Source organism: Amia ocellicauda, chromosome 15, assembly GCF_036373705.1.
Source record: "Amia ocellicauda isolate fAmiCal2 chromosome 15, fAmiCal2.hap1, whole genome shotgun sequence".
NCBI lineage: Eukaryota > Metazoa > Chordata > Actinopteri > Amiiformes > Amiidae > Amia > Amia ocellicauda.
Window position 1 is genome coordinate 26,305,610 of NC_089864.1, and position 22,757 is coordinate 26,328,366.

Sequence of the window (22,757 nt, forward strand, 5' to 3'; positions counted from 1 at the left end):
CCTCCTAAAACTTGACATTTGCATATGTCTTTAATTGCTAATTTAACATCTATTTTATGGTGTAATGTATGCAGTGTTTTGTTAGCTGGAAAAAAGGTCCAATTTAAAATTGTGAAAAATAAATCCAACGTTAATGATGCAATCATTCCATGTGGTGACACTTTCCATAGTAAATATGTAACACAGAAATTAAGTACACAGAATATATATATATTTTAATCACAATTTTTTGTTTATTGAATATGGACATAAATAATAATATTGTTTGCTGCATTTGCATCTAGATTTGCAAGATACTTTATTGTATATGTTGTCAATATAATGGTCTTCAAACATAAATGTTTGAAATCCATGTCTGTGTTATGTGGTCCTCTAAATCCATTAACATTTCTGCCATTAATCTATGTTTAAAGAGAGGGGTTAAGTCTTTAAAGTCTTTCAAGAGTCTTCAGAATGTTTGTATTTAACACATCCTGTTCAGGAAATGTCTTTTTTTATTTAATTAATTTTTGAGATATAATACATTTGCAATCATTACACTTATTACACTTGAGACAACATACTCAACTGTAGACTGCCTGAGTAATGGTTTTACTTTAATATGCAGAGAAAGTTTCAAACAAATGCACAATTTATTACAGCTTCATCAATTTTGGCATATTCCAAGAAAGCTATTCCAAATTACTTTAGTCAGAAATGTACATTCCATTTGACTGTCTCTAATATGTGTCAAATCCAATACACTAATTTAATGTTATCAGTGACTTTAATGATATGTATGTCCTAGTCTTCCCAGCTAAATAAAAAAAATTCTAGCAACATTGCACTTCAACAATAAGACATTGTCACAACATAGATTTGTAGACTACAGGGGGATATTGTGAAAATATGTTATAAAATTACATTTATATAACTACATTCCAGATTTAAAAAAATGACTAATCATAAAATAAAATAAATATATAAATAAAATACAGAGAAAAAAAAAGTTAGTTATATAGTATATATAGTTATATAGTATATATTTTTATGAATTCTTTAAAATACAGTTACTGCCAATTGTTTCTCTACGGTTTACTATTTGTTTGGCTTGTTCTATGATCCTAAGTTGTCAACCCTACAACTTACATTGAACTCTCAGCACTTTATACATCTTACAGGTTTTGGTTCCTGTTGTTGTGTTTTGGAAATACTAGTGACACCAGAATGATCATGAATGACGCTTAACAGGAATTACACACCAACTGTGTAAAACTACAGTATTAAGGAACACCATGTTAGATAAATCAAGAACATCACAAAAGGGCATCCTGAAATATTCAACCCAAAATATAAAGTCTGATTCATTCACTATCTAACATTCATAAGCACTGAAATTACAGAACAAAAGACTTCCCCGGGGCATTGCTTGTTGATTCATTTTTCATTTTCTTTCAGTGTTTCAACTTGTCATATTCCTGAATTGTTTCTGAAGGACATCTAGTGTTGTGCACATCAAGAACAAGATTCAGGCTATAATTATGGAAAGCAGATTAGGTACCCTTTGAAAAAATGCCAACAAAGCACTGTTACATCTTTGAAAGCCCAAATAAAACTATTCTCTAGTATTTGCAAAACAACCAGGGATCACAAAACATATATTAACAAACCAAAGTGGAGTAAATTAAAGGTCTTTCAAGCAGTATTTTCTAAGGAACATTCTATACAAATATTAGCTATTTTGTTTCCTTATTAGTAAGGCCAGCAATTTCCAGTAATTGCTGAGCTTTTTCTGAATTGACCTTTAGTTTCCAAAATCATCCGATTACTTACATAAGAAAATACGAACGTTTACAGATGAGAGGAGGCCATTCGACCCAACATGCTCATTTGGTGTCCATTAATAACTAAGTGATCCAAGGATCCCAAATTGTTCTTCAGCCACATCACTGGGGCATTTGTTCCAGATTGTGATGCCTCTCTGTGTGAAGAAGTGTCTCCTTTTTCCGTCTTGAATGCCTTGAAGCCTATTTTCCATTTGTGTCCCCGGGTGCGTGTGTCCCTGCAGATCTGGAAAAGCCCCTCTGGTTTGATGTGGTCGATGCCTTTCATGATTTTGAAGACTTGAATCAAGTCCCCACATACAGTGAGGGAAAAAAGTATTTGATCCCCTGCTGATTTTGTATGTTTGCCCACTGACAAAGAAATGATCAGTCTATAATTTTAATGGTAGGTGTATTTTAACAGTGAGAGACAGAATAACAACAACAAAATCCAGAAAAAACGCATTTCAAAAAAGTTATACATTGATTTGCATGTTAATGAGGGAAATAAGTATTTGACCCCTTCGACTTAGTACTTGGTGGCAAAACCCTTGTTGGCAATCACAGAGGTCAGACGTTTCTTGTAGTTGGCCACCAAGTTTGCACACAACTCAGGAGGGATTTTGTCCCACTCCTCTTTGCAGATCCTCTGCAAATCATTAAGGTTTCGAGGCTAACGTTTGGCAACTCGAACCTTCAGCTCCCTCCACAGATTTTCTATGGGATTAAGGTCTGGAGACTGGCTAGGCCACTCCAGGACCTTAATGTGCTTCTTCTTGAGCCACTCCTTTGTTGCCTTGGCTGTGTGTTTTGGGTCATTGTCATGCTGGAATACCCATCCACGACCCATTTTCAATGCCCTGGCTGACGGAAGGAGGTTCTCACCCAGTATTTGATGGTACATGGCCCCGTCCATCGTCCCTTTGATGCGGTGCAGTTGTCCTGTCTTCCACCTCCATGTTTGACGGTGGGGATGGTGTTCTTGGGGTCATTCCTTCTCCTCCAAACACGGCGAGTTGAGTTGATGCCAATGAGCTCGATTTTGGTCTCATCTGACCACAACACTTTCACCCAGTTCTCCTCTGAATCATTCAGATGTTCATTGGCAAACTTCAGACGGGCCTGTACATGTGCTTTCTTGAGCAGGGGGACCTTGCGGGCACTGCAGGATTTCAGTCCTTCACGGCGTAGTGTGTTAACAATTGTTTTCTTGGTGACTATGGTCCCAGCTGCCTTGAGATCATTAACAAGATCCTCCTGTGTAGTTCTGGGCTGATTCCTCACCGTTCTCATGATCATTGAAACTCCACGAGGTGAGATCTTGCATGGAGCCCCAGACCGAGGGAGACTGACAGTTATTTTGTGTTTCTTCCATTTGCGAATAATCGCACCAACTGTTGTCACCTTCTCACCAAGCTGCTTGGTGATGGTCTTGTAGCCCATTCCAGCATTGTGTAGGTCTACAATCTTGTCCCTGACATCCTTGGACAGCTCTTTGGTCTTGGCCATGGTGGAGATATTGGAATCTGATTGATTGATTGCTTCTGTGGACAGGTGTCTTTTATACAGGTAACGAGCTGAGATTAGGAACACTCCCTTTCAGAGAGTGCTCTTAATCTCAGCTCGTTACCTGTATAAAAGACACCTGGGAGCCAGAAATCTTGTTGATTAATAGGGGATCAAATACTTATTTCCCTCATTAACATGCAAATCAATTTATAACTTTTTTGAAATGCGTTTTTCTGGATTTTTTTGTTGTTATTCTGTCTCTCAGTGTTAAAATACACCTACCATTAAAATGATAGACTGATCATTTCTTTGTCAGTGGGCAAACGTACAAAATCAGCAGGGGATCAAATACTTTTTTCCCTCACTGTAGCCTCCTCTGTTCCAGGATGAAAAGGTTCAGTTCCTCAGTCTCTCAGTAGGACATTCCCTTCAGACCTGGAATAAGTCTGGTTGCTCTCCTCTGAACTCCCTCTAGAGCAGCGATATCTTTCTTGAAGTGTGGAGCACAGAACTGTCCACAGTATGCAGATGAGCTCTAACTAGTACATTGTACAGTCTGAACATTACTGCCCTTATTCTCAATTCTACACTTTTGACAATATACGATAACACTTTTATATTGCTTCCCCACATTGTTTGGATCGGGAAAATGAGGAGTCCACGTAGACTCCTAGATCTTTCTCATGTGTTACTTCTTCCAGTTCTATTCCTCCCATAGTGTAATTATAGTGCACATGTTTGTTACCTGCATGTAATACCTTGCACTTGTCCACATTGAATTTCATCTGCCAGGTGTCAGCCCACAACTGAATATTATCTAAGTCTCTTTGAATAGCCTGTGCTGCCGAGATCTGCTGAGCCACCTATTATAGTATCATCTGCAAATTTGACAAGTTTGCTAACAATCCCAGAGTCCAGATCATTAATATAGATTAGAAAAGCAAAGGCCCCTAGTACTGATCCCTGTGGAACTCCACTAACAACCTCACTCCAGTTAGAAGCAACTCCTCTAATCGACACCCTCTGTTTCCTATACATCAACCAGTTCATAATCCATCTATTACCCTGAATGCCTACAGCTTCCACTTTGAGGATCAGTCTTTGGTGTGGAATCTTATCAAAAGCTTTTTGAAAACCTAAGTATATAATATCATATGCTTTCACATGATCTACAGCTGCAGTTCCATGTTTGAAGAACTCTAATAGATTAGTGAGACATGATCTGCCTCATCTAAACCCATGTTGACTATCTCTAAGATTATGGTTTTCATTAAGATGCTCCTCTATTTTCCATCTAATAATTTTTTGCAACATTTTACAAGTAATGCAGGTGAGACTGATTGGTCTGTAATTTCCTGGCTCAGTTTTGTCCCTTTCTTGTGGATTGGTATGACATTTGCTGTCTTCCAGTCAGTTGGCACATCCCCTGTTCTAAGTGTCATTTGGAAAATTTGAGTTAGCGGCCTATAAATAATTTCCCTCATTTCTTTAAGTACTGTTGGAAATATACCATCTGGCCCAGGTGATTTGTTTGTTTTTAATTCTGTAGTACCTCCTCCTCATTTATCCTGATCTCTCTTAGGGTTTGACTGGACTGGTTGTTAACCTGTGGCATGTTCTCTTTTGTAAAAACCTCTGTGAAATACTAATTTCATTCCTCCTTTATTGTCCTCTTGCTGTTATAATATTAAAAAAAGCTCTTTGCATTAATTTTAGCTCCAAGAGCTTTGTTTCTTTCTATTTCCCTCTTTGCTTACCTGATCCCTTTCTTAACATCTCTTTGCAGTTCAACATATTCTTTGTATTTTGTTTAGTCTCTATCCCTTTTGTATGTGCTGTACAACATTTTCTTTGTCTTTATATTTGTTTGCATACTTCTATTAAACCATTTGGCCAATGTTTTTTGGTCCAGAATTTGATTTCTCCTGAGCCTCAAGTAGTATGTTCTTAAAATATAACCATCCATTTTCAAATTAATCTGTATCCAGGGTGTTCCAGTCTAACTCTTCTTAGTGCTGCCTCATAGCTTCAAGGTTTGCTTTTCTAAAATTATAGATAATTGTTTTAGATTTCGTCCTTGTTTTTTGAATGTATACCTCAAAGCTAACCATATTGTGATCAGTTTGAAATTGGTTCTCTAACTCAGAGGTTCCCAAACTGGGGTCCATGAGGGGGTGCTAGAAGGTCTGCAGCAAAATGCCACCCCTACCCACTCTCGTACGTTTCTACCATCAGCATCCCCCTGGCTCTATCTTGGTCATTTGGAAATATCAAATCAGTGCATCTGGTTGGTTCCCTGACAAACTGAGTTAGAAAGCAATCATTTACCATCTCAACCATTTCTATTTCTGCTTCTGTAGACCCAACTGGGCTTTCCCAGTCTATGTTTGGGAAATTAAAATCCTCCATTATAACAGCCACGTCCTTGCTACATGCAGTCCTGATTACATTGTAAAGTGCAACATGTTTCTGAATATCTGAGTTGAGTGGTCTGTAACACACTCCTACTACTAATCCTCCAGATATTTTATTCAAAAGTTTAACCCACAAAGATTCTGTTTCATTAGCAGCATCTACAGTTAGGTCCATAAATATTTGGACAGTGAAACAATTGTCATAATTTTGGCTCTGTATGCCACCACAATGGATTTGAAAGGAATCAAGTGTAGACTTTCATCTTTAATTTGAAGGTAGTTACATCCAAATTGGGTGAACTTTGCAGGAATTACACCCATTTTTATATGTGGTCCCCCCAATTTTAGGGGCTCAAAAGTATTTGGACAAACTAACATAATCATGAATTAAATTGTGAGTTTCAATACTTGGTTACAAATCCTTTGCAGTCAATGACTGCCTGAAGTCTGGAACCCATAGACATCACCAGATGCTGGGTTTCTTCCCTGGTGATGCCTTAGAAATCAAAACAAACCAATCAGAGAGAGAGCAAAAACATTAGGTGTGGCCAAATCAACTATTTGGTACATTCTTAAAAAGAAAGAATGCACTGGTGAACTCAGGAACACCAAAAGGCCTGAAAGACCAATTGGATTCAGGTCAGGTGCCATTGCAGAACATTCCACTTCTTCGCCTTAAAAAAGTCTTGGGTTGCTTTCGCAGTATGCTTCGGGTCCATCTGCACTGTGATGTGCCATCCAATGAGTTTTGAAGCATTTGGCAGAATCTGAGCACATAATATTGCCCTAAACACTTCAGAATTCATCCTGCTGCTTTTGTCAGCAGTCACATCATCAATAAATACAATGGAACCAGTTCCCTTGGCAGCCATACATGCCCATGCCATAACATGCTTCACAGATGAGGTGGTCTGCTTCAGATCATGAGCAGTTCCTTCCCTTCTCCATACTCTTCTCTTCCCATCATTCTGGTACAAGTTGATCTTTGTCTGTCTGTCTGGAACATCTGTCCATAGGATGTTGTTCCAGAACTGTACAGGGTTCTTTAGATGTTTTTTGGCAAACTCTAATCTGGTCTTCCTGTTTCCTATCTACATCTTGTGGTAAACCCTCTGTACTTACTCTGGTGAAGTCTTCTCTTGATTGTTGACTTTTACACGGATAAATCTACCTCCTGGAGGGTGTTCTTGATCTGGCCAACTGTTGTGAAGGGAAAGAATTCTTCTGTCATCCACTACAGTTGTTTTCCGTGGTCTTCCGGGCCTTTTGGTGTTCCTGAGCTCACCAATGCGTTCTTTCTTTTTAAGAATGTACCAAACAGTTGATTTGGCCCCACCTAATGTTTTTGCTCTATCTCTGATTGGTTTGTTTTGATTCCTCAGCCTAATGATGGCTTGCTTCACTTGCAGTGGCAGCTCTTTGGACTTCATATTGAGGGTTAACAGCAACAGATTCCAAATGCAAATGCCACACTTGAAATCAAATCTAGACCTTTGATCTGCTTACCTGTAATTGAACTAATGAGGGAATAACACACACCTTTGTAAAAAGATGTTGATGTAGGGAAGTTATTCTGCATTATGCTGAGTTCCGTAACTGAGGGTGAGTGGGCCGTTTACTTGAACATTGTAAAAGAACTTACCAGTAACAATGAAATGTCCGTTTCCACTTTTTGGAACACCACGGAGAAGCACTTGCCAAAATGTAGCTAGATTGCTTGTTCTTTTGGCGATACATCATATCATGTAATTCTGTTGATGTTGACCACAGTTTCACCAAATCTGGACAAGTGCTAACCCCTCAACTTTACTGTATGTCAATGGAAAACATGAAGAAGTACGCCCAAAAGAGTTTTAATGTATCGGTAAAATATCAATTAATATACAACAATTTGCATATATATTTGACCTGCATTTTTGGTTATGGTGAAATCTTTGTTCATGTGCAGTAGATTATTCAAGTTTTAACTGTTTTAATTGTAATATGCTTTTAATTGTAATATTGCATTGTTGATGTTAATATTACAGCTCTATTTTATGTTCAAAAACACACTTTAAAAAGTGTTGTAAACATTGTGATGTACCATGTATTTGCTATTGAAATGTTTAAGTAGATTATACATTTTGTTGCTTATGTGTTGCTAAGAAACAGTGATATAATAAATGTTGTACTTGGCGAGACCTAAGGAATACAATTTTGTAGCTTCTACATATAATTTCTGAGTCCCAGACAAATAAACGCATAGGCCTATATTGTGCATCTTCTGTGAAATTGTTTTAAGGGACTGCAGTTCTCTATCGGAGTGCAGCTACGTTAATACATTATTTAGTTTATACGGTTTCAAACACCAGGTGTATGTCAGCAATTTCTAAACAAGGGAGGTTTGTGTCTGCATTCGTTTCCAAACGTTCAGTTCTTGTTCTATATTGATTAAACTCCTTAAAATGTTCAATGTGTACAAGAAATGTACGTCTTACGTATGTCTTAAACATGTTTTGAAAGCAAGGTTTATGTCACAGTGTAGACCTGCGACAGTTTTGATGCCTTTCTTTTTCTTTGGTTACTTACAATACTTCCGTACAGATATTTCTGTCTTTGCAGGAGGAGAAAACTTGTCACTCATGGGGGGTGATTATGGCATCACAGCGTAAATGCAACACAGTATGTTGATGAGAATCATGTTGGCAGTTGTACCAAAGCTGCATTATGTCTAACCTGCAGTGTAAACACAGTAACAGTCTTCCCACATCAGCTATTAGAAGCAACTTAGAAGCAGCTTCAGACGTCGAACACTTATTTCTTAGTCATTGTAGAAGCCGGACACAAAGAGGGAGAGAGTCGCGGGTTCCGTTGGTGTCCGGGGTTTATTGGGTTCACAGACGACAAACACAAGGGGTAAAATACACAAAGCAAAACAAAACGTCCACACAAAACAGGGGCTCCGGGCAGTTAGGGTTGTAGGTCTCGCTCCTTATTCTCGGCGGTTAGCTGCTTCAATCGGGGAGGGAGAGGGATTAAATAGACAGGGCACAGCTGCCGCTGACGTAACAGTCGCCTCGGTGCTCATTGCCTGCAGCCGTGAGACCGCAGCCTGTTAGCGAGGGAGCGACAACACAGCTGCGGCACATGAGCACCTCATCAGCGGACGTCAGCAGCAGCCGTGCCGTGACAGACAGCGGGCTGTCACAGTTATTAAAACTTGATCTGCCAAATGCTTTTAAGCAAACTAATGACACGTAATACTCATTCATCAAGAAACAGAGGGGTTAATGTTATTATTCACAATTACATACTTTCAAAGTAAAAGGAGAAATTTAAGGAAAATCATAGGTCCCATCAACTGAGTGCAGTGATTGAACAGATTATTACACACTCTATCCTCAAACACCAAACAGGTGACTCACTGTTGCTGACAGTACAGAAAAATAATGTCAGTGTCCCTCTTCAATGCAGGGGCAGTCAGCAAACTGATAATATAATGGCGACCATAGTGGATGGTTCTGCTTAAATATTTGCCAGTAATGCAAGAAAAGACTGGAGGGCGAGCGAAGAAAGAGTGAAACTTCAGTCGAATGACTTAAAGCATGGATAATGGCAGTGCATTACAGAATATGAGTGACACACACACACACTGTAACATTGAATAGTACTTAAGCTCAACCACATCAGAGAGTTTGTGATGCCAAAAATGTCTCTCCAAGGGTAGATAAATGATATTTTACCCTTAGGGCCCAAGTATCCCAAGCTAAAGACTGAGATCAGTCCATCTTTTTACCCAGGGAGAAAATGTATCAGTAGAACATTATATTGTCTTTCAGATGTGGGTAAAAGTTACTCAAACTTAAGATGAGCTGAGACCAATAGAATAATTTTCTCACAGGGAACAGTGGTAAAGGAAATACACTAAGTTACTTAGAAAAATACATTTTCAAACATTTTCATTTTTAGGTGCATATTCTCACAATTATAATTTTTTTCCTCCTGGCTAATCTGGGGCCTCATTATTAAGCATTCAGTTTTCGCATAGAATATCTGAGGGAAATTTGTAAGCAAGCTGCTGTGCTCGTCTGTTTGCGGGGGTAAGGTATTACCTAAATGCCAAACTACTGCAAAAACCTACATGCAATACATTGTTGTTGAAATACAGTCATTAGATCAGGGAAGCGTAAAGAAGTTTGCAGAACGTTTGCCAAAATTGGTGTGTGAGGCTTTTTGTAAAAATATTGGTACAATCGACTGGCGTTTTAAGAACAGTGTGGATGCAGACTTATGGACAGATGCTGACTTGAGTCACACAGAGACACACACAAATACAGTATATGCTCAGTAGAAATAATGTCAGTCAGAGTATAGGCACAGCTCATAAGTATACATTTAAGGATTAAATTGTGAAGGCATTCTTTGTCTCTTCATTTTTTATTTCAGCTGAGTGCCTAATAGCATAGGCTAAATTAAAGGGGAGCTGTTGCAGTCCCTAAAATGATTGGTTTAAATTTATGAGTTTATATTTACTCATGTGTTAGTAGGAGTGTATACATAAAGTGTCTGTGATTTTTATATTCAATTGTATCATTATAGTAACTTTAAACACTTAAAGCACATCAGCGGCTGCTGTAAATACTGTACTCCAAAGAAGAGCTCTTCTGTGTTTCAGGATATGACATTTCAACACTTACCGGATAGCAGAAAAGACAACAACAGGAGCAGGGGATTTGTCTTCCCTGCAGCAGGTCGGGTTATAATTAGGTTCAGTGGTAGGGTGACCATATGGACCCTTTGAGACAGGATGAGATTATAAAGCTGCCTTTACAGCTAAACACATTTAATCAGGCATTATTTACACCATTGCCAAATTGAGTCCCATTGCACTGTATTAAATTGAATAAAGGTTCATAACACATTCCTATTCATATTCAGTTTCCTGTATCTGTTTATTGAAACCTATACATTATTTATATTGTAACATCATTATAATCAGGATAAATAGTACATCTTTCATTTCATGCTGCACTAAACAATGTATTAACAAATGTGTATTTAGTGAATTGGATCATTATCTATTTCAATGTTTTTGATATTAAGATTGGATATAAATGTTTGATGGAGTAAGTCTCTGCATGAAAATATTAGTTAACAAGGTATGACAATGTGATTCAAAAGAGTTAATAACACCAGACTATTTATTTTTTTAAGCTGTCTAGTAAGATTGAATTAAAGGATTTCATAGGAAAACAGACAGAAAACAAGGCCAAATCCCTGGTCATTCTCTCAGAGATAATTGAATGTTCTGTCACTGGATATCACAGAGCTGCAATTAACGCTAAAAGGCTGAGGTCTAAATACTGTTATTGCCTGTCTGTAGAGTACTCACGCAATAGTATCAATTAATATTTACAACCATTTTGCAATATTTTTTATTAAGAACGTTGAGGGTGGACTGCATAATGTCTTGCCCACTGCACAGTTACAGCTTGGTATTTATAAAACAGGACAGCAAAGAATAGGTTAAAGGATATCTAATTAGTTTAGAAGACACAATAAATTCCCAGGACCTGGATGGGAAAACAATGGATAGATCCCATTTGGCTCCCCCAGCACAATTGTTGCTTCTTGTCCATAGTTAACAGGAGTTTAAGTATATATTAAAAGTTGCAACCTGTTCACCCTGTCCCTATTTAATTTTAACCATGTGAGCCACTCAGAAGTGCATGAGTCTCTTTCCATTACCAGTGAGGTGTTAATCTAGCTGTGCAAGCAGTCAGAAGTCAGCAGAACTGGTGAAACAATGAGGTGATAAGGGCTGAGAAAATGTGGGCACTGAGTTAGTTATAGTAATAGGGAGTGGGTAGATAGACAGGTTTGAACCGGTGCCAGCAAAGGGAGCTCGAATACTTGCTGTTACTTAGTAACCCAGATACTGTAAATGATATCTATTGTATTCGCTTTTTTAAATGAAAATAAGTGAAAAGGGCTCCACGTGAGTCGGGGCCTTGTGTGCCGGCATTGTGTCTGAGCAGATGGACCGCTCGACATTGAGACACGTTTGCCATGGATTCAGTGTTTGTTGAACTTCTCAGTAAGGCTGTCTCTAAGAAATTATAATGTGCTCTGAAGCAACTTGCCCAAAATCAAATACTGGAAAGATCATTGACGGATTGAAAAGCAAACCGGGCAAGCAGTCTTGTTTCAAAAGTCCTCTGCCATATTAATTAAACAGACTGTAGCAATGCATCTTGCCTCAGGAGCTCATATTCACGTGCAGCAGTGTACTATAAATGAATCTTGCCCCCAGACATTTCCACAATGTAAACAGGGTAATTGCATATTAGCATGCTTGAGCATTGGTGCTGATTGAGCTGGCACTTTCCTGTGGCACCTAAAGTGCAGATTGCAAGGAAATGGCTTATATTTCAGAAAACATGGTGTAGAAGAATGCCTATATTCAAAATTAAGGAATTTGCAGTGTAATCCACTTGAAAAAAAACACTTTATAATCCTAAAAGTCAAGAACACATACAGCAGCCTCAGAATAAAATAGTTGAATTCCTTATTTATAATATGTGTAGATAGAAACATATATGTAATACAGTGTGCTAATTGTTTGGATCTTTTGAAAAAGTCTTAGTATTTTACCTGTGGTGTTATACAATGCAAGCAATTTGAAATGGCTGATGAATGTTGTGAAATAACAATTTGAAATACTGTGCACATGATATTATATGGTCCATATGAAATGATACATTGTTTACACAATATATTATGTATTGTGCATTAAACAATGAGCTTCATTTTCATTTTATGCCATACTCCTGAAGGTTGTTTGAGAAAAATAGATTTTATGTTGTTGAAATATGTATTATCAAAATGTTATTTTTATAGTGTTATATACAATGTAGTGCTCCACCACATTCCACCACTTAGGGGCCAGAGATGAAAAGGAGCGGCTCTGGAGGAAGGAGAGTGGAGAGGAGGCAGGTTAGTCTTCTGGCACCGGAAGACCGTGACGGTCTGGAGGAGATTTACAGAGAAATAAGGGTCTGAAGGTAGCTCGGTGAAGTTTGGTCAAGACAACGGTCAAGAGTCAAGTCTTGAACTGGATGCGAGCCGAGATCTGGAGCCAGTGGAGGGAGCAGGGGAGCGGAGTAGCGTGTGCGAATCGGGGCAGAGAGAATACCAGACGAGCCGCAGAGTTCTGGATGAGCTGGAGGGGCGGGTAGTAGTTGCAGGCAGGCCGGCCAGGAGGGAGTTGCAGTAGTCCAGGCGGGAGAGGACCAGTGACTGGATGAGCAGCTGAGTCAAGTAGTCGGTGAGGAAGGGTCAGATTCGGCATATGTTGCTCAGGAAGAATCTGCAGGTGATGTGCTGGGTGTAGGAGAGCGTAGGATCGAGGGTGACTGCTAGGTACTTAGAGGAAGAAGAGGGAGAGAGTGTCATAGATTCCAAGGGAATTGAAATGGAGAGATCAGTAGAATGTGAGGAGAAGGAGGAGGGGAAGAAGAGGAGATCAAATTTAGAAAAGTTGAGAATCCAGAAATAGCAGACAGGATGAGATGCAAGAGGGGATCAAGTATACACGTGGTGGGTTTGTGGCCTTGCAACAGAGAGTCAGAGAAAGGTGAAAAAGAAGAAAAGAAGGGCAGGGCAAGTTACAGGTGTCACAAAAATATAAATATTCACAGATTTTCAGTGATTTCCCATAAGCATTTTAGTCGTAGACCCTACCCATGATTTGCAAATTACAAACTTGTACCAGTCTAATGTATTGTTAGAAGCCACTGTCTATTACAAATAATTAAAATCAAGAGAAGGTACAAGTTTGTAATTTGCTATGCATAGCATAGATAGGTCAAGATTTTGATTTGGTCTATGCCTTAATGTGACAAACACAGTAGCTCCTTGAGAGAGAAAAATCTACACCTTTCTGTCCAGGGCCAAGTATTGTATTTTCATCAAAATATCAAATCTCCAGAGTTTCTGCCTTTAGTCATCACCTAGAAAATCAATGGGGTTGTAGCACTCATGAAGACAGATGGCCAAATATGTAGTGCAAGAGGGTTTTCTATGGTCTGTTCCATTACTTCATTATAACATCTAGAGGCCATTACCCTATTATTAGTTAACCATTTGCATTGTGTTATCCTACACTGATGTTCTTTTAACTTTATTGAGTTAATTAGAAGTAAGGGGATATGGTAGATAGGCTGATTCCTTTGTGCTTTATGATAGCCACTGTTTGACAAACACAGTTCCCTTGCTAATGCACATTTCGATTATGTGAATCACAGAATGCTCTGAGGGGTCACATTGTGTAAAAATGCAAGTCTAAGCCAAGTACAACAACATATGTTTGCATATTGGAATGAGACATTATTTCTACAGAATAAGCAGCAACAGCAAGAGCATTTTACAGTTAAACCCAGAGGTTATCTGAAGTGGAGGACACTGGTGATTTCATCCTTTTACTTATATCCATTTAAAATGACTCACATGGAACAGAAAAGCATTATAAAGTAATATTGTGTGTGCAATTAATGGTAAAAGGCACAAAATAAAGCTGGTGTGCAGGAGTCTGTAGGTTGGCTCAAATGTCTATGTAGTGGGAGTCTACCCTGATTGGCTGGTTCTGGAGTAGACTTCATTGGTACAGTATTCAAACTACAATTTTCTGAAGAAGAGGTTTTTAACTAAAATACAAACAAACATAATATCTGTTGTAACTGTGCCTGTGATAACACTTGCCCTTTTAGAATGAGGACTACCGTACATCAAGAAGAGGGGGTGAACTATGGTGAGATTTAGCCCAGGTTTGATTCATCCCTAAAATAATTGTATTTATTTCCATCCCTGAATAATCTTTAATTTAAATTTAATTTCGAAATGCTTATCTGACAGAACAAATAATGTCAGGTCAAAGTTTTTGTGTAACACCACCACACTAAACAAGTGTGATTAGTATTTTACAGGTACTAGTCCAAATTTATTTTCTTTTTTTTATTGGATATTGAGACTTGGACTAAGTCAATGGCTTTATTGCAATATTTATTTATCCCTTAAGACGCTTGTGTGACATATATCTCACAAACATGTAAAAGGCTTGACAATTAATTGGCTGATATATATTTTGTTTCTCAAGAAATAACTATGATGTAGGCTAATTGTTATGTAACCATACTTGTTTATTAGTTGCATGAATTAATCTAAGGCCTAATTTGGGGGAATTCTCTATGGCTTTATACGGAGCTTGCTCACAGAGAGTTTAGGTTGGCTGAAGAGTTGAAAGTCAAGCTGATTGTATGGGTCGCCCAGATGTAAGTGGTTCTCTGTAGAAAGGAGCCTTGTAGTGAAGTTATTAGTAGTAAAGGACGGTCAGATGCTGTAGTTCAGTGAAGATGCTACTCGTGGAACTCAATGACCCAGGCTCTTAGATAGAGCACCTCAGCTCTCTGAGGAATCAGACATGCAACAGCTTGTGGAAAGACATGAGGAGAGACTGAGTATGAGTGAGAGGGAAACAGGAGTACAACAGTAATGGGACTTGGCTATTCATTTGGATTTTGGACTCGGACTGGTTGCTGTTTCTTGTGTGTGTGTTTAATCAGTTATACAGTATGTGTAGGTTAGGGACCTGTGCTGTACGGGTAATTTAAGCTAGAGAGGAGCTAGGGTTTTGTTTACGTTTTTTGTCTGTCTCTTTGGATTGTGCCAGTTTCAGGTTATGGCTTGCTATGGGGTGTAAACGTTTTTGAGGGTTATTCAGGGTCGTTGTTGGTATTCATCCTGTATTTGTTTCCAGTGCAAGGCCGACAGCCAGAAGTGTGTCATGTGCCGGTTAGTCAATCTTCTTTCTCTTCTCTCCTTTCATATGGTTTTAACTCCTCTCCTGTGCGCCCTCCTCATGTTTGCCCTCAAGTATTCTGCGACGAGTGTTGCTGGCAGCGAGATTTTATGTCAGTGCTTGATTAAGCGCAGGTGTGCGTGTTTGTTTTAGTCGGTCAGGTGCATGATATGTAGCCTGCTTGTCCGTCGGTGCGTGGAAAGGGAGTAGAGAAAAACTAATGGTCCTGTTGTACTTTGCCTCATGTACAACTCCTCGTACGTATATATATATATATATATATATATATATACACAATAACGGTCAAAAGTTTTATAACACCTACATTTTTCCAGTTTGTATTGAAATGTATGCAGTTTAATTTCTCAGTGTACTGAGAGCATAGAACAAATAAACAATTGGAGATAAAAAATAGATAATGGAATCGTTTTGTTTAACAAAATGTAACCCCCAAAATGTAAGCTGACACACCCCTCTAGTTTCCTTAAAAGGTCACCAAATACATGTGCTTCTCTTTAATCCCATGTGTACTCTTCACTGTTGTGTTTGCCAAGTGTTTGGCAAGTGTTTGAAAGTTGAGACTCCCCCCACCCCCATTTATGCAAACTAAAACATCAAATATACTGGATTAATCGTTAGGTTGTTCTGAACAAAACAAGCTTATTTTCAAAGAAATCCGATCAAAACTGAGTGATCTGTGAGCGTCTGAATTTTATTTTAGCCTGTGGCAGTTTATCACTCACCTTTGTACCATTTCAGGTTTATTCACTGGACTTGAACTGCTTAAATTTCAATAAAAACTGGAAAAATGGGGGTGTTCTAAATCGTTTGACCGGTAGTGTGTATATATATATATATATATATATATATATTTACACACACATACACACACAAAGTACCTACTGTATAGGAAGTATCATAAATGTGTTGCAACCTGAAAGTATGATGCATTTAATAAAAAATAAAAATATCTCTTTTGATTTACACAATCTACTCAATTATTTTAAGAGAGGCAAGACCATTTGTATTGTCAAACAACAGTTAATGAAATATAACCCCCCTGAATCTTAATTTACTTTACTTATTTACTTAATTTGTTTTTTCACCTCCCCATTTTTTCCCACATTCCACAAAGTGTGGAATAGGTTGTGTAAATCAAAAGAAAAATGCCATTTAAATGCATCAAATGTCAGGTAACACAACAAAATGTTAAAAAGTCCATGGGGAATGAATACTCCCTATAGGCACTGTATATAATCTCCAAGGATGTTTTGCCTCTGAGAAAATTGAATTTCCAAACTCAGAAGGACGTTCAGATACTTTCTGACTTCACCCACATTGGGTGCTGTGTGTAAAATGTGACTGTTGCTCTAACAAAATTAATCCAACCTAATTGTCTTTAACTCTCCTGACACACAGGGCCAGGAACGAAAAGCCATGTTGTAAAAGCTGTGCTGCCTTAGAGGAAGTTGTACCTCTGATATCAAATTGATTTGCACAGCCAGGTCTGTGCCTTGAACAGCTGGCATTTCCCTGTTAAGCAAATCTATGAAATGTAGGAACAAACTATGGTGGCACATCTTGTAGAAGGAGGTCACCTTCAAAACGTAGTGCCCTGATTGTCTGTACAAGCTACTGCTCCTGTCTGGCTTATGAGGTGCTTGCCAAACAAACAGGTATTGAAGGTCAAGCACAAACAGGCAGTTCTGTTCTGCTTTTTAAGAAATGAAAGGAGCTTCCAGTGGCAGCAATGTACTTTAATGTTAGATAGTCTGTCTTCATGCATTAGCTCTCTCTTTTGCTCCAGGACCCATTCAGACCATTCAGACTTTTTTTAATATAGCAAATTTGTGCTGGACATATACTGCTGCCAGGCTCTACTACAATTGGTCAAGAGAAAACAAATGAACAAACAAACAAACAAAATGAGTCAATGAATTGGGAAACCACCAGAGAGCAGCCAATGGCCTTTGTGAAATCGTCACGATGATACCTAGACACCGTGTTCCTGTCAGTTAACCTTGGTGGGCAGTGACGGAGAGCTGTGAGGACATGGCAGCGGCTGTCATAGCGAGCTTCAGACTCGACTGGCTACTGTGCGCTCGACCCTGCTGATTAGGCTCAGCTCTCCCATGACTGCTTTGCTACTCTGTTCAGAAATTCGGCAGTATATTTTTTCAACTGCAAGGGAGAACACTGGGGCCACTTGGCCATCACACATCACATGGTTACAAAAGAGCCTAGTCTCCGTTATGTCCCCTCACCCTTCCAATTGTGATATTGAACTTGTAAATCTTTTTGCTTTCTTCATGTTTCTTACTGTCTGTACATGCATTTAAACAGAACAGAATACATTTGCCAACCTTGTCAGAATTGTCTGTCAAAAAATTATTTAGACCTGGGATTATCTTCTACCCTTACTCACGTTCTCTTTGGAATTTAGTCTCCCTTACTCTTTCTAAGAATGTATGTATTATTGAAACCTGCTAGTCATAGCAGTGCCCACTTTTTCTTTCAGGTTCAGTGTTTCAAGTTATCCAGTCCTTAGGTGAATTTATTTTTAAGTACTTCAGTGCCAGTAAAGTGCTAATTAAGCCAGTTCACATGGATAATCTGGTGCCTGGTCTGAGAAAAGACACAGGCAACTCAATTCATATCACCATATTTAACCTAGATTCAGGCCTCCAGAGAAACATTCTCACACCACCGAGCTCACAGTCACATTTCTGAAATGAGGGGTGGAAAGAGTCTTGTTTCCAATCTGTTGTCACCTGTAATTCATTGTGAGCTGCCTCAGGCACTTTAAAGTGATACAACCCACAGTAAAATTGATTTTAATATTTACGTGTTTGTCTAAAATCACAACAAAGCTGGACCCAGCTACTAAGGCTGTTTCAAAATGATCTACAAACTAAGCAACGATGAAATATTAATGAAAGGTTTATGGACAAGTTTCTAATTCTGACTTCAAAATGTATTTATGTGTATTAAAAAAAAAATCATTAAATGGGGGAGCGTGCAAACCAGACATGATTAAGGAATGCAATTAAAGATGTTCTGTTAATCTTTTCTCTTTTTGGTCCATTTTAATCATTTTAATCAGAAAAGGCAACTGCTAGTAATGATTAGGTTCAGGGATAAAAAAACATCTTAAAAAAATGATTAATTAACTATTACCGATCCAGCTGGCTCAAGTGGTGTTATCTCATATAAAACCCAAAATACCTATCAAGAAGTAGCTGGAATCTTCAATTCTCTTCAGAATGTAATTTCTGAACTGTGCATTTAGGATAGCATAGGTTTTTAATGGAAATATTGAATAAAGATCAATGTTTACTCTTTTGGTAGAACCTTTAGGTCTATTTCACTTATATGATTTGTATAATAAATACATAACAATTTGTATTATTTCTTATCTTAACAAATGTTTGTATTTATGAAATAATTAAACTAGTCCTTCACATTGTTGGGTCTATTTATTTGAAATGATACTGGATTTATGTTATTGCTACACCTCAACAAAGAGAAACAGAAATGAATTACACAGAAATCAGATTTCAGAACTGAAGCACAACTTACAGAGACACTAAAATATAACAAATGACATCCACTGGTCTGACTATCAAATATAGTATGGCATGTGTTTTAAATAACGTAAATAAAAGCTAATGGCTATAGATACAGTCAAATAAGTACTTTTTTGGTAATAAACCTGCTCATTTTAAACTCAATTCCTGTGGAAAGAAAGGTAAAATCCAGATTACAAAATTCTGCTTTATTTACTCCATGAGACTTAAACTCCAAATGTGTTGCATCTGCAAAAGCCTATACATTTGAGTTGCTGATTAATGTTATCAGTGTACAGTAAAAGAGAACTCCTCAGAACACATAAATAAAGAAAAATACATATAAATAAATATAAATGTTCTCATAAGTATGACTAGTAGCAAATGTTTTAGCATCTGTTTCTGTTGTCATTACAGAAGTAAAGGCAGATGTCTAAAAAGTGTTAAAAGGCATGTTTCTCTTTCAGGTGAATCCTTTCCTCCTTCAGGTTGCAAACCATTTCTGTGTTGTCTCTTAATTAAAACATAGAAGCCTAATGCTTTCCTTGTGTCATGGTCATAATTGCTTTTCCCAAGCAATCTGATAGCATTTTGATAACCTGCCTTACTGTTACACAGCTCTCCTCTTAGACTCATTAGTCTCAAAATCTCTTAACAATCCTGTCGATGTGTAAGAAGGAAGCACAGACGAGAGCGATGGAGCACACGTGGCATTATCATCATGCACACATCACAGCTCTCTGATGCTAATTTAAGATGTCTTTGCTCCTGTGCTGTAGTAGGGAAGGGTATCAGCCTGGAGAGCCATGCGATTACATCATTTTAGATCACTGCTCCATCTTCATCCTCCATCTTAAATTGGTTCTACGTTAATATTAGTATTAGTAGGACCTCCTGCCCCACTACATATTTTGAAATACACAGTAAAAAAAAAGCCATACACAGTGGATTTGATCTTCAGAGTAGCCCTGAGACCATTTGATCTTATGACTCTGAAGGCCTGAAGGGCTTGGCGTGTTATGAAAGCAGCCCCCGGTGAGTCATTGTTACGTGCCAGATTGCTTACCCAGACTTCGTTTAAGATGACCTTTTTCTACCCTTCCTGTTGCCCTTGAAGAAGGTGGAAGAGGCACTGATTAAAAAAGCCCTCATTATATTGCGCACTAAAACATCAGACAATCTGTCACCCAGGCACATATTTTATGTCCAAACATACACAACACACAAAAAAATGTATATATAGAATGCCAGAAGCGTTCAGTGCTGAGTCAGTTCAGATTTGCTGGAGGTTTTTTGATGCACCATCTGACCATTATGTATTTTTTTTTGTGTGTGTCTTTCAGCCATTGGGGTGCAACTCAGACTGGATCTGTTGGAGAGAATATTCTGGACAGCAACTAGACAGGTATACAGATATACTTTGAAACAGACATGTGCATGTGCTGTATTGTCTTGTTTTCACCACGTGATGGTTCAGTATTATCATGGAAGTGTTTTGAGAGTGTAATGGGCTATGTTAGTATTTCTTCTGGGAGGAATACAAGAGAAAGAGTAACAAATTAAAACACAGCACCTAGTTACCAATAATTGCTAAGATTAAACATGGTGTCCTTGTCATTTTCACTTTGTCCCTTTGTCCCCGTATTATGTGAGGAATGTTATATTTTTTTACTTTTTTAAATGTTTTATATGGAGAGCTGTGTATCCTTGCCTTGGGAACAAATGCCACTGATTTGAAGCCACTCAATTCCAGGGGCAAGGAGAAAGTTGAAATCAGAACATGTATTTATGAAATTTAGGGCATTATATCCTTAACCACCCTTAGTAAAGCTTCACTCTGCCGTGAGTGCAGGATGGTGTGAAACTAAAATAAATTAAGTAATGACAATTGTATGCTTGTGTAAAAAAGAATCCATTGATGACTATTTTTTTAATTGCATTAGTCCTTACTGCACAGATGTTTGAAGGGTAAAGTTCAATCATTAAATCTTTCATAATATAAAGATGAATCTACCTCTTAACATTTAACTATCACTGTCTTCTCTGTTATTGTCCTGCAATGACAAAGTTGAATGTATTGAACGAGTGAACAAGCGATGGGTTAGTGGGTTAGGCTTGTCGTTGTTGTCTAGCTCGTGTTTTTCAGAATGGAAGGCATGTGGGGTTTGGACTGTTTCTGTCTTTTGCAGGGATGAAGCACATATGGGCTCCAATAGGACTAATCTTTCTGGCTGTCCCCCAGCAGCAAAACTAACCTTATCAGGGCACTTTTAAGACAATAGTAAATCACATAAAACCCATAGCAGAGAAGATTACACTGAGCTTATTATAAACTCTGAAATGAAGAAATCACACACATTCTCTTTTTGTGTAACACATAAACAATGAACAACAATAGCCAAATAAGAAAGAAAATATCCTAATGGGGAAAACAATGTAATAAAATAAATACATCATATTATTCATGTTGAATGTGGTATACCATGATAGTATTGTATTAAAGCAAGGAGAGGCGTGAGAAATAGAGGCACACTTTCTGGAAAACTAAGTAATAATTGAGTCTGAGAATAGGTATGGAAGGACCTGACCATTCAGGTTTACTGTAGTAATTGTTTATTAAGGGACAATAAGACATCTTCTGCTTAGATACAAGGAGAGTTGCTAGGTTGATGTTATGTTACATTGATTGGGCCATGGAAAATAACTGGTATTGCAATTTTACAGCTTCCTCAGCTAACAAGACCAAGGACCCAATCTGTCGGCTGATTCTTTGCTAGCTTTTGTTACTACGGTTCCCCAGCACACACAGAATGACAAATCCCATCAATATGGTGCTTCAAAATTAGGACAATGGGCAGATGTTATTTATCTGCTCTCATTTTTGCTTTCCCACTAAATGCCATTTTAGTCCCCTTCTGCCCAGTTGATCCTCACAGGGTGATGTACCCTGATTGGAGTACAAAGACACAGAGGGGGATAAAGGAAGTCAAGGCAAAGAGACCAGGTCACAATGATTACCAGTGATTGCCAAGTTTAGCACTTTCTCCTTCAGGTGACATGACTGGTCATATAGAGTGCATCCGGAAAGTATTCACAGTGCTTCACTTTTTCCACATCTTGTTGTGTTACAGCCTTATTCCAAAATGGATTAAATTCATTATTGTCCTCAAAATTCTACAAACAATACCCCATACTGACAACGTGAAAGAAGTTTGTTTGAAATCTTTGCAAATGTATTAAAAATAAAAAACAAAAAAAGCACATGTACATAAGTATTCATACTTTCAGGTCAAATAGCAGTGTTGTTTTTTTTGTCCACTTTTTCAATATCCAGTCATGTTACAAAACCTACCCTGAGATGACATTTACTGTCTATTTAGTAATTATGCTTAACATTTTGTTTTATATGTAAGGATGCAATGCAAGCTATACCACCAAAAACTTTCAACTTTTGATCAAGTGTCATTCTGCAGTTCAGTGTATGTTTTAGTTACCAAACATTTGGTTTAAAAGTGTGCTGTGTTAAATGGTTGCTTTTATCCTATTGAAGGGATATAAAATATAAGTCATTAATGCATAATAAGGACATCTATTGGGTGCTATTTCATATTAATACATATGTTGATGACTG

At 38.0% G+C, this 22,757-nt stretch overlaps 1 protein-coding gene across 1 annotated transcript in view; it reads left to right on the forward strand.

Moving 5' to 3' along the window:
- cacna2d4a (calcium channel, voltage-dependent, alpha 2/delta subunit 4a) overlaps positions 1–22,757 on the forward strand; it is a 164,212-nt gene that overhangs the window by 109,366 nt on the left and 32,089 nt on the right. The window contains exon 27 of the mRNA XM_066723757.1: positions 20,470–20,531. Coding sequence (XP_066579854.1) covers positions 20,470–20,531 — 62 coding nt within the window. The remainder of the gene's footprint in view (positions 1–20,469; positions 20,532–22,757) is intronic.